This window comes from Lissotriton helveticus, chromosome 12, assembly GCF_964261635.1.
Source record: "Lissotriton helveticus chromosome 12, aLisHel1.1, whole genome shotgun sequence".
Classification (NCBI taxonomy): Eukaryota; Metazoa; Chordata; class Amphibia; order Caudata; family Salamandridae; genus Lissotriton; species Lissotriton helveticus.
In genome coordinates this window covers 558,848,009-558,861,475 of record NC_136073.1, presented here as the reverse complement: position 1 = coordinate 558,861,475, position 13,467 = coordinate 558,848,009, and the positions used below count along the sequence as shown (strand labels likewise).

The window sequence follows — 13,467 nt, the reverse complement described above, 5'->3', positions numbered from 1 at the left end:
AGATCAGACGGAGCTAAGAAAAGTAGAAGAAAAGGAGAGCAAATCCGATACAAAGAGAAAGTAGCCATGATGTGAAGAAAAGAGCACTAAGAAGAGAGAAGAGAGAATGAAAGGATGTAGAGGACAGGACAGAGGAAAAAAAGCAGACAAATGATAAAACAGAGACACAGCTAATCACTGCTAGAAGAGTGATCGTAAAGAGCCAGGATCGAGGGGAGAGAGAGCAGAGCATGGATAAAAGTGAAGAGGAAAAAGGGCAGGGGTAGAATTAATAGAGCGCAAATCAGAAATGCAGGGAATAAGGTAACACACCAGGTATGACAAAGATGATAGAAAACAATTAGAGAGGTGAGAAGATAGAATCTTAGAGCAAAGACGTAGGGGACAGACAACAGATCAAGGTTAGAAGATAGAGCCTAAGGCAGTGAGAGTTTTGAAAGTGGGGCTCACCGGAGGAAGAAGTGAGCTGTGGCCTCCTTGGAAAAATGTTCAGCACCTGCACTTCTTTTTTTTTTTTTTTTTTTTTTAAATTAAGCACTGATTTAAAGACACCCTTCAAATGTAGGAGAAAGTAGTTTCCAAGGGTTAGAGTGCATGTTACCTTAGTTTAAGTATAGACAAAGGAATAGTGGGCTTCGAGTTGTTGGCCTAGAATAGTGCCTCATGTGGTATTGTAGTGTGTCTGTTGCTACTCCGCTAGGAATAAGCTTCACTTTAAACGTTATTTTATAACGTTTTGTGTTCGTTGTCACATACATTGCAGTCATCTTACATGTCACTTCCTGAGAGGGATTAGATACACATAGTACAGTTTATGTGAAATTGTTGTTTTATGATATTGGGTCTCTTTCGGGAACTTCAAGAAGAAAATAGTTGTGCAAAATACCTTGCAGTAGTTTTACAGTTGATTTGACATGTTTTTAAGAAACCTACATCAATGTTTTCAAGTGGTGGATATACAGCTCCTTGAACAACGCTTTGGCATCACAGGGCTGGTGTTATCTTTGTAAATAATTCTTGGATCAACAAGGCAGTCTGTCACTGTTCAGAGAGAGAACTAGAAAATGTATTGTCTAATATATTTTCTTTCTTTTCTCTTTCCTTCAGCACTCTCTAAACTTTAGGGAGTCCCAGGAAGCAGAACCTCATCCATTGTGGGAATACCCCTGCAAATCACTCTCTGCACCTAAGGAAGCAATGAGGTTTGACTTCAGACAAACTGTGCCAGAACAAAGTATCAGTTCAGAGGGAGCTATGAAGGTTATAAGGTAAGCTATGTAAAACATGCAGCACTATACTTGAATGTGCAGAAGCCCTTCTGTTTTTATTGGCTGTATATTAAGTCTGTTTGAATTTCAAAGATGAAAGCAACAGGCCTGACGTGACAAGTAGTTTTACGACAAAATATTCATTTGTCAACGAAATAGTGAGTCTCAAATCCTTTCAACAGCAGTATGCACCCTCCTTGCAACTGAATAGCAATGGTGCATGCTAATGATTCAATTCTTTTATTTTCAAGTGCTCTGATGTGCTTGGCTTTGAAGAAAATGATGACCTGGAAGTGTTCAGCAAGCGACTTGGGGTATGCATGATGCTTTCTGCATTCTAATGGGGGTTAGGAAGGTCCCATCAACAGGAGACTGTGCGCAGGCAATTCTTAATCACCTCAGTTTGCCCTCTTTCGACGTCTCCCCATTTAGCTTGTTCGGTAGGGGCTGGTAAATATCTGCAGAGGCCGCCTTGAGCAACTAGTGTCTACCAAACAGCAGCTGCCTGTCTGCAGGTAATACTGCACCAGTTCATCTTCCAGCTCCATGGGCACAGACATGCAATTTCCAGCATAATATCAGGAAATGACTGTGAATTCTAACATGACAATTGATGGTCTTGACAAGAGGGGATTCATGATGCTGTTGAATCCTCCTGTTTGTAGCATCCTCTCCAGCCTGGGAATCCGCTAATGACTACGCCACACATGGAGCTTAGTATAACTTGTCTTTATTCGTGTGTATGTAACCATAAACTCCACATTCTAACCCTTCATTTGCTTCAGTACGCTCCAATACTTGCCTCACACCCCTTGTTAAATAACAAAATAAAAAATTACAAGTATATACACAATCATAGCTCTTCGATAAGTCTTCGAGACGCTCTGATCACATGTCCTGATCGCATAGTTGGAAACTGGGGACAGGCAGTAAAAGTGTCCTTGGCGCCGTAGGAACAGCAGCAGTCAGGGAGTTTTTAATTGTCCTTTCAGACCCAGTCTCTACATCGACATCAGTGCCTAACAAGCAATGAGCCACATGTCGGAAATCTGAGGCATCTCCCATATTGGACTTCCCAGGACATTTGCCAGTCACATGTGTCCTTTGCTGGTCACAACATGAAATGGCTCCACAGATTTCCGCCTTCTAGGCTGACAGACAAGCACTTGATCGCCTTTAATGAACTTAACATCTTTTTCATGCCAGTTCTTGTCTGCATAGGCCTTAATTTTCCTTTAACAATCAAAGTCTTTTATACAGGTTTCTTCCTCATTATGTGATCGTCTGTTGGTCCATTGAGGTAACTTGGTCGTCCTGGCTCTCCTGAACATCAAGGTTGCAGGGCTTCCACCCACGGTTGATTGAAGGGTCAAACAGTAAGCTCGAAGAGTAGAATTCAAGGCAGTTTTAAGGTTGAGCTTTTCCATTACAGCGCTCTGAACAGCTTTCTTAAGAGTACTCATGAAACGTTCAGCAAGGCCATTGGCCTGTGGCCAAGGAGGAGTGCTCTTCTGATACTTCATATTAAGATGACTGAGAACGTCTCTTAATTCTCTGCTGTTTGAAAGGTGGTCCATTGTCAGATTTTAAGATTGCAGGAACACCCCATGTGGCGAAAATGCGGTCTAATCTCTCAATGGCTCTTTCTTGAGTGATGGATGAGAGACTGTCTATCAATGGAAAATGGGCGTATTCATCAACAATCACCATTAGGTGATGTACATTGTCAAGAGGACCGAAGAAGTCAACAGCAATACTTTCTTATACATGCTTTGGCAACTTAGATGTTTAAGGTGTGCTGAGTGGCTTTCAATGAAAGGCAGTTGCATAGATGACAGGCCTTCAATTCTTTTTCAACTCTCTCATCAACATGAGGAAACCAGACTCAGGACCTGATTACGAACTTGGCAGGTGGGAAACTCTGTCACAAACATGACAGATATCCTGCCCGCCTTATTACAAGTTTCATAGGATATCGCAGAATTGTAGTTTGGCGGAAGAGATATCCGTCACGTTTATGATAGACTAACCCTGTCCACCAAGATCGTAATGAGGCTCTCCGTCTCGGAGAGCTTGTTTTGTGGCAATGATTCCACGATGTCCTTCATGGGCCACTTCCATTATCTGTTGTTGCAGACTCCCCAGAATACCAATTCTAGAATCTCTCTGGATAACGATTTCTTGATAAATGGGTAGTCCGGTTTTGACATTTTTAAACCTCTGTTATTCACTGTCACTGGTAAGAGGTCAAGTGTGCTGGTTCCTCGACTGAAGTGTAATAATGTCTTTTAGTTTTAGCATGTCACTATCTTGACTCGTGGCAGTGACAATTTGCTCCAACGAAATATCAGCTTGTGTGCTTGATTTCACAATGAAATGTATGCAGGCTTCAGCCGTCTTGGAAGGGGTACCGTGGTACTGTAGAGGTACTCGTAAGAAGTAGTCTGCATGGTTTTGATCTTTCCTGGGACAGTGCATGATTGTGCAGTTGTATTCTTGTAATCATAGACCCCAACTTTTAATGTGAGGAGGCATCTTGGCCTTGGGTTTGCCAAAGATAGTCAATAAGGCTTGATGATCCCTCACAAGCCTGAAAGACTTTCCATATACGAATACGTGGAAATGTTCACAAGGCTACACCACTGCTAAACTTACTTTCTTAGGTTGTGATTAAGCCCGTTCAGTTTGGGACAAACTTCTACTTACATATGCCACAATAGGTCTTCAAGCATTTTGGTGCCCGCTGTGCTGTGCAAGTATTGCGCCTAACCCAACTGGGCTAGCGTCAACAACAACCTCTATATGAAGCTTTGGATCAAAGCATGCCATTTCAGTAGCATTTTTTATAGCTTGTTTGATTCTCTTGAAACTTTGCTCCCGTTCCCATGACCAATGAAATTAAACTATCTTTTTCGTCAAGTCTCTCAATGGAGCACTTACAGTGGCAAAGTCTTGGATGTATCTTAAACAGTAGCTGGCCATGCCAAACAATAAACGTAACATGGAAATATCTTGTGGGGGACTAGCAGTTGACAACACTTGTACATTAGCGGAATCTGATGTCATGACCCCATCAGAAAAGATATGACCAAAGAATTTTAGGTATGTCTTATGGAACTTACATTTCTCAGCATTCAAAGTTAACCTGCATCAGCAAGTAAACGGCACACTTGCATGAGAGCTTTATTGTGCTGTTTCTGTTTAGCACTGAAAACTAATGTCATCACTGTAAGTGAAAGCATTCATGACATTCTCTATGATATGTTGAATGACATCTTGAAAAAGCTCTGCAGCTGATGACACACCGAAACATAGTCTTTTATAATGGGACAGACCAATATGTGTAGAAAAGGTTGTAATGTACCTGCAATTCTCTTCGAGTTCCAATTGATGATATCCTTTAACCAAATCAAGGCAAGAGAAGACCTTTGCACCATTCAACTGTGTTATAATGTCAGCCATGTATGGACCTGGATGTAGTTCTCGTTCAGTTGCCTTGTTCGCTTGAGCCATATCAAAGCAGATGCATACAGCTCCTTCACTGTCCTTTATGGGAGAAACCCATAGCGTTGGGCCAGTGGAACACTCAATGATATCATGTTTGAGTAGTGATTCAAGTTCATTTTCAACAGCTCTCTGTAAATTAAATTAAAATTTTCTGTGTCTTTGAGCAACAGGATAGACGTCCTCATTAATGTGCAATTGTACTTGAAACAACACGGGGAACTGACTTTCTATTTCGTGATGAGCATTCATGTTCTAGTTCACTGATATCAGTTCCATATCAGCAGCGATGCTGAAGATAAGTAAACAGGCACTTGACGCCGTGCTTTGAAGGACGTGAGTAGGTGCTTGTCCTTTAATTTTCTTGTGTATCATCATTGCTTCATATAAACATTAATTTTTTAATAGCGTTAATGCAGCCCGTGTATATATTTTAGTTTTCGATTACCTAATTTGTGGCAATGGAAATAGTTAATTGTATTTCTCCTCAGGCATTCTGTTTATCGACACACCCCTGTCAGTAATATAAGGTACTGAGCAACTGTTTACATTTAGTGTAATATCCGGACAATGGTTGAATGACTTTGGTGCTTTTTCATGTCGATTTTTCTTTGACTTGTATTTTTCTTCACAAGTTGCCAGTCCACCATGCGCACATTTTTCTAAGATAAACATCGAGATTGCACAACCATTGTCTTAACTTTGACTTGATGTTGATTCTGAATAACTTTTTGACGATGATTTAGATAATGATCGACATAGTTTGGTGTCAATTTGCCTCAACTGGTGTGGTCGCTTGGTCTTGTGAGTGGGTGTTGAACATCGCTTCTGAAGCATTTTTGCGGCCATTTTGTTTTCTCGCTGTGACGCACTTACTTCTTCTTTGCAAACTGTTACAAAACGGTTCTCCTTCCCACAGTCTTTGCAAAGCTGTCCAGTGGTGAAAAATGTTCCTTTGTGTGGAAATCAAAATTCACACTTGAACCACAACTTCTTTTTCCATGGAAACATCACTTTGTGTCCCTCTGCCTTGTGCTTTGGCTTACTTTTCATATTCTTGACTGACTCATTCTGGGCACCTCCGGCCTCCATGTCAGTGGCTTCCTCGATCAGCGCATTGTTCTGCTCTGGAAGCCTTGAGAACTCGCTCCCGACTAAGATTTTCTCCCAGCATTCATCATCTGAATGCATCTGACAGTCATCCGTCAATAGCTCTGAGACGTATAGTGTGTAATAAGTGTATCCAGTCTATCAACAAATGTGTTGATTGTTTCACCAAAGTTTTTCTTTTTTATGTTCAAAGAGTTTTATGAAGTGTTTTGCAGGAAACAAACATAATCCAAAGAAAGGATAAACTGAAGGTAATACAGATGAGATGTACTTTGCGTGAGTTGTCTGATAAAGTCTACAAATACACAAAGAAAGAAAAATGCATATATAGGGAAAAAGAAAAGTAAACATAAAACATCATTGGCAGCATCGGAACAGTAGGGTTGGAATGTGATAGAACATATTCAGTACAGGTGACTATAATGTGACATAATACTGAAAAATTGCTCCAGTTGTAAGACGTACAAATACTATATATGACAATCTTAAGAGTATAACCTCCGAAAAATGAGCAAATGCACACCTTGTTGTACTCGAGGTCAACCAGTTTAAAGAATGCCAATTTAAAAATACTCGATGGCAAAATGTCGGCATGCAGGCTTGACGCGTGCTCTTACCCCAATAGCACAAATATGATTCCATGAATGTATGGTGCGTCGTCACGCCCTTCGTCAGGGATAACTGTAATATTAAACGAACCATCAGTAAACTCAAATGATTTCATAAACCATAAAGTAAAAGAAACCGTGAATCTATGTAAACCATGCAGTTTATAATGTGAATACACAAAAACACCAATCCACATTACTCTCTAACCATTTACGTCACAAACACTGTGTTCAATTAAGCCCAAACATTCCTGCACAAGAATAATGAGTATTTAAATCCAGTCATAATGATGTGTCATAAATAATGTGCACCCCGTGCTCAATTTAACTTTGGAAAATAACTATTACATAAAACAAAACATGCTCAAAATAATAATCTTACGTGCTGTAAAAATCTCATTTAAATTTTCTGTGTCTCTATGCCGAAACCAGCAGCGTAACCTCTCCATTTGGCATCCATAAAGCCAACAGCCTTGTGCACTAAATAACTAAACACCAAAAACCCTTTGAAACATCAGGGTGAAACCCATCTTATTAAACATGCCACGTGATCGTGAGTGCAGAGCCAAAGTAAACATAAAATAAATACGCGAATCACTTGCCTCAAGCCTAACATGCAGCCCTTTTCCCTTCCTAAAAAGATGTGAATAAATAAATCATGTTCTAAACAAACGATACCTATACAGACTAAATCATGAAAATGTACAAATATGCATGCTGATAACAAACCCTAAAACATAAATGATGTTAACTTAAATGTATTGGTGAACATAAATGACATCAAAAGATCCTTTGAAATGATGGTTCCTGATGGTTCCAATGTTTCAATAACAAAGTTAGCTCTTTCTGATGAACTCGATGTTTACGTGAAGCCTCCAGAATGATTTTTAGATACAATGGGGGAACCCAGTGCCCCTCAGGACCTGGGTAAATATATAAGTAAAGCTACAGTGGTTCTGTCGGGAGAAAACAATTACTTTGCAAATGACAATGAATCTTGTTACCAATATTTTATGACTCACTGCTTAAGCAATATGCCAAAGAGTAAAAGTGGACTAAATCACAGCACGCAACCAGGTGAATATACTGGAACACATCAGTACAACAAAAAAATTCAAATGTGTTTGCAAAAATTATTATTATGTGATTTGTTTAGTTTTTCACAAAACATATTGAAAAGAAATTTTTCAAGAGCTGTCAAGGTGAAGCATAATTGTAAAGTGACAAGTGTTTCAAAGTGACAATGGGTGCCCAGTGCTGATGGTGCAGTCCATATATACAAGAGTGAAGCTATACACAAATATGTACAAGTTGAATAATGGTCAGAACAACAACAAAGCCAATATCTCTGGTTATGGCGGGACCGCCCAGTGTGCACCAAGAGATTTGTTAAGACTGAGCCATGTGTTATTCTCAACGTTTCGACCCTGATAATGCGTTAGTGTGGTGTCAAAGCAGGGTCTTCAGAATGATGTCATGTTATTTTTATCTGTTTTGCAATGTTCAATGCAGAGTGCAAATGGTTTGGTGGTACAGAAAAAATATAATCTCAGACAAATGAGCGAAGGCACACCTTATTGCACTCGAGGTCAACCAGTTTAAAGAATACCAATTTAAAGAATGCTCCGGGGCAATTTTTGAGTGTTTAGGCTTAACGCGTGCTCTTCTCCAATGGCACAAATATGATTCCATTAATTTATGGTGCGTTGTCTCGCACCAAAGTCAAGTCGCACTGCCATAAAATATGAGTCATGCCGTTTAATCACGTTTAGCCCATTTTAATCCGTGTTATGTTAAAATATTCTTCAATAGTTTCAGAATTCACAACGAGGCAACGTGATTCCAACCTCTGAGTGCTTGAGAGATGCCCATCAAGCCTTATTCTACAGCACGTAGGAACTCTCCGTTCATCTGGGGTAACAATACATAAATTCATCCAATGTATTTCGGGCTGACTACCCGTCATCAGGGATAGCTCAAGCATGCAAAGGTTGGAATCACGTTGACTCGTTGTGAATTCAGAAAGTATTGAAGAATATTTGAACAAAGCACAGATTAAAATGGACTAAACTGTTAAAGTATTGGACTCTTGTGATTAAACTGCATGACTCATGTTTTATGGCAGTGCGACTTGACTTAGGCGAGTGACCACGCACCATACGTTCATGGAATCTTAAGCTTATACCACAGTCACATAAAAAGTAGTTTAAGGCAATGTATAACAACAATATATACAGACAGTGGCTCACAGTTCTTGAGGTGTCGCAGGATCGTAGAAGCAAAAGGTATGAGAGCACACTGCGTTTGGGATGTTGTCGTGAAAGCTAATGACAATTTGGCTGACAAGTGAAGGGAGAAGTAGCCAGCATATTGGGGATGAGGGCTCATGTTGGCTTATTGTTAGTGAAGAAGGTGTTGAGTTTCCCACATAGGGGTCTATGTTGTGACTTCCAAGGAGAATGCTCTAAGGTTTTGTTGTCAGCGCCTCTTATATGCGCAATCCAGTTCATCCAGGATTGAATGAGGTGGCAGCAGTATTTTTCCAATTAATAAGGATGGATCTACAAGCTGCCGCTAGTAGATTATCTAGAAGTAGGGCATCGTTATGGGAGGGTAGGCAATGATAAAGAAATCCCATGATGAGAGTTTGAAACTCGCTTTTAATCTGAAAGCCAAATAGTGATGAGAGAAACTTGAATACACTGTCCCAAAACATATTGATAGCACTGCATGAAAAAGTAAGTGTGGTAAATCTCTAGTTTCTTTATTACAATTCCAACATGTTGGATCATCTTTAAGGCCAACTGTATGTGGGTGAGAGTGGGTCCAAGAAATTCTATGTAGGAACCAGAACTTGGTTTGCAAGAGTGCTGGTATGATTTTACGATAAGCGACCAATTTCCAAATCAAGTTCCAATTCTGTTGGGATATAGGAGTATCCTGGTCCCATTTTTCTTGCATGCCTAGGTTGAGACGTGTGGAGGTTGGTTGTAAAAGTTTATAGTATCTTGGGACCTGGTGCCCCATGTGTTTGCAACAACAATCAAATTAGGAAGGGAAGGGTTCTGGGAGGGTGGGTTGGCCTTGGATGTACAAGACTTAAGTTTAAGAAACTCGTAGAATTCCATGTTTTCTAGTTTGAATTGGATCTGTAGTTCTCTGAAGGAAAGTGGGTGTTTTTAGAAAAATACGTATCACTTTTATAAAGGTTTTTGTATACTTTCGCTTATTTCATCTGACTATTTCGTCACTACTCACATTAAGTATTTCTTCCCCAATCAATTCAACAGTACATTGTTTCTTAACTCAATGGGGTCAACACGGGCATTATGAATTCTATATTAAAGGTATTTCCTTAGTTAAATTGACTTAGCACTTTAAGAAGCAGAGTCTGTCCCCTACAAAGGAACAAGGGATTATTCACATGGGTCCAGATGGAGAATTAACTACTACAACCCACTTATTTAGATTGATGCAGGTGTATAACAAAGGGATGCCAGAGTCTTCCACTTCCCCCCACCCCCTAAAAGAGAAATGTTAAGCAACAATCTCAGACAATATCAACATTGTAAGGGTTCAATTGTCTCATTCCGCTTTGTCACCCTTCTCTACTTTAATTGTTCCCTTTAGCACGAGTTCCAGTGGCCAGTTCAGTGCTTCCAGTAATCAAATGAGGGGAGGGTCTCCCTTCCAGGACCTTTCAATGTTAATCCCCGGACCCTCACAGCCCCCAGTTCTCTCCTTACTTGAGGTAAATAGATTTCGTCTCCACCGCCTCTGTCAGCTGAGGGTGGACAGAGGTTTTTAATCAGCCCCTATCTGCTCCCAACAGCGCCTCCCCCGCAGGTCAAGCCGATCGATCACAAGGCTGACACCGTGGGGTGGTCGCGTGGGAAGAATGGAAGCGGTGGTAGTGTCTCTCTCACCGCCCTTCGATAAGCCGTCTCCGTCGTCTTCTGGGTGAGCGGCTCCAATGAGCAGGACCAGGAGATCAGTGGCTCTTCTCCGGTCCTGCTCGTACGCGGCAGGTCTCCTGTTGCCACTCCGCCCCCTCCCAGTGATCAGCGGTCGCTACACAGGGCCTGCGCAGAACCGCGCCGGCACAATTCTCCCAGCCACTTACTCCGCCCTTTTCCTCAGAGCGGCCAACGGCTTCCTAGTGTCGCTGCCACTAATTCCTTCCCCTCCTTCACATCCAGTGAATACCGCCGTCCCAGAGTACGGAACCAGTCTCAGGGCTGAGGGACAGGCAGTACACTCCACAGGGGTCCCGCTACCTTCCACCAGGTCTCTCACGTGGGAAAAACGATCACACGTTAGCGCTTTTAAGCACAGGTGAGGGGGAGAACAGTTGGGAAAAGCGTGGATTAAATATGGATGAAAAAGAAAGGAGGGGGAATCAAATCCACACTTTCTGTCCTCTCTCTTGTCGTGGCAGGGCTTTCAAAAGTTCTAGTAGGTGTTCACTCACTGGACAACGGGGCAGAACTACCTCTCAGTTCAGTCTCCTAAAGTCACTTAAATTCCCCTCAGGCTAGGGGACAGTCTTTCTTGACTCGGGAGGACCTTCTGTCCAGGGACAACAGGAACGCAATTTAGCAGGGTCAGGTCTGCAGAAAAGGGGGGTGGTGATAGCAGTAAGGAGGCAACCCTTAGAAAGTAGTCAACCCTCTGAATGTCCTACCCCACCTAGCGCCACAGCCTGCACTCCAGCTGACTCTCTCTGTATGACAAAATGGCCGCCCTACAGTTGGCCTTTTATACCCCTAGCCTCAAGTGTCCAGAACAGGCCAGAAGGTTCTAGATTCCCCATCTGAGTCTATGGGCCAGTCCTTGAGGTAATCAGTTGTGGCAGTTACCGGCCACCATTTTGTAGGACTACATTTTCAAGATAAAAGGGAGGCATCTAGGCCTAAAAAAATTATAGGGTCAAGGAGTACCTAACCCCTAGGACAACACCTAAAAATTCCAGTGGACATGAAAAAAAACCCAAAGGTTAGGAGGCAGAAAGGGAACAAAAATAAATAAAAAATAGGAGGGACCACCCAAAGGGCTGACAGGTTTAACACGCGTCCCCCCCAGCTGAAAGTGGGGAGAGCTACCTAACCCCTTGGGAGTTCTCATCACTAAGGCGGAAATACCTAGAGAGACTGTCTGCATTGGCGTGGTCCACTCCTGGCCGATGTTCCACCCGGAAGTCCATTCCCTGTAGGGAGATGGACCATCTCAACAGCTTGGGATTCTCTCCCTTCATTTGCATCAGCCAACGAAGGGGTCGGTGGTCGGTCTGAACCAGGAAGTGCGAGCCAAACAGGTATGGCCGCAACTTCTTCAGAGCCCATACCACTGCAAAGGCTTCCCGCTCAATTGCACTCCACTTTTGTGCCCGGGGAAGCAGTCTCCTGGACAGGAAGACAACAGGTTGATCCAGACCCTCTTCATTGAGTTGCGATAACACTGCCCCAATGCCATGCTCTGATGCGTCTGTCTGGACAATGAATTCTTTGGAAAAATCCGGGGCCCTTAGGACCGGTGCTGCACACATTGCTTGTTTCAACTTATCAAAGGCTTGCTGACAAGCCTCCGTCCAGACTACCCGTCGAGGTTGCTTCTTGGATGTGAGCTCAGTTAGGGGTGCCACAATAGTGCCATACCCCTTCACAAAGCGACGGTAGTAACCTGTGAGGCCCAAGAAGTCTCGGACCTCAGTTTGGGTCTTGGGGGGCTCCCAGGCCATGATAGTCTCAATCTTTGCCTGGAGGGGCTGCACCGTTCCCATGCCCACCAAGTGGCCTAGGTACACAACCGACCCCTTCCGATCTGACATTTACTAGCCTTGATTGTCAAGCCAGCCTGCTTCAGGGCCTGGAGAACAGCTTGTAAGTGACACAAATGGTCCTCCCAACTGCTGCTGAAGACGGCAATGTCATCCAGATAAGCAGCGGAGAAAGCCTCCATCCCAGAGAGGACCTGGTTCACCAGCCGCTGAAAGGTGGCAGGGGCGTTCTTGAGCCCAAAGGGCATTACGCAGAACTGGTAGTGACCCTCAGGCGTGGAGAAGGCTGACCTTTCCTTTGCCCCATCTGTAAGGGAGATCTGCCAGTACCCTGAAGTGAGGTCAAAGGTACTCAAGTATTGGGCAGCTCCCAGCCGGTCAATTAGTTCATCCGCCCTAGGGATCGGATGTGCATCAGTTTTGGTCACTGAATTCAGTCCCCGGTAATCCACACAGAACCTTAGTTCTGGAGTGGTGCCCGGTGGGGCAGCTTTTGGTACCAGAACCACCGGACTGGACCAGGGGCTACTAGAAGGTTCAATTACTCCTAGCTCCAGCATCTTAGTGACTTCACTGTGGATGCTGGCCATCACCTTGTCTGACAGCCGTTAGATCTTAGACTTCACAGGTGGGTTGTCTCCTGTGTCCACATCATGGGTACACAGGTGGGTTCTTCCCGGGACAAGGGAGAACAACGAGGAGTACTGCTCCAGGACCTGGCGGCAGTCCTCTCGCTACTCAGGAGTTAGGGATGGTGAGAGAATCACTCCCTCCACCGACCCATCCTTTTCCTGAGACGAAAAGAGATCAGGGAGAGGCTCGCTTTCCGCTTCCTCTGCTCCATCAGTCACCATCATTAAGATGACCTCGGGCCTCTCATGGTGGGGTTTGAGACGATTGGCATGAAGCACCCGTAGGGGCTGCCTAGGGGTCTTAAGATCCACTAAGTAAGTGGCCTTACCCTTTTTCTCCATCACCTCAAAGGGGCCTGTCCAGCGATCCTGGAGGGCACTAAGCTCTCCAGGTTCCATCACCCACACTTTCTGGCCAGGCTCCAACTCCACAGGGTGAGCGTTGTGGTCATACCACTCCTTCATCACTGCTTGGCTGGCTTCCAAGTTGTCTGAAGCTTGCTTCCACAACTTACCCATTTGGCTCCAGAAGGCCAGCATGTAGCTCACCACATCCTGGGGAAGCTTCC

General features: G+C 43.4%; 1 protein-coding gene across 1 annotated transcript in view; it reads left to right on the top strand.

Annotated features, from left to right (window-relative positions):
- Positions 1-13,467, top strand: part of PRMT7 (protein arginine methyltransferase 7) — a 645,306-nt gene that overhangs the window by 465,861 nt on the left and 165,978 nt on the right. The window contains exon 16 of the mRNA XM_078670716.1: positions 1,108-1,268. Coding sequence (XP_078526842.1) covers positions 1,108-1,268 — 161 coding nt within the window. The remainder of the gene's footprint in view (positions 1-1,107; positions 1,269-13,467) is intronic.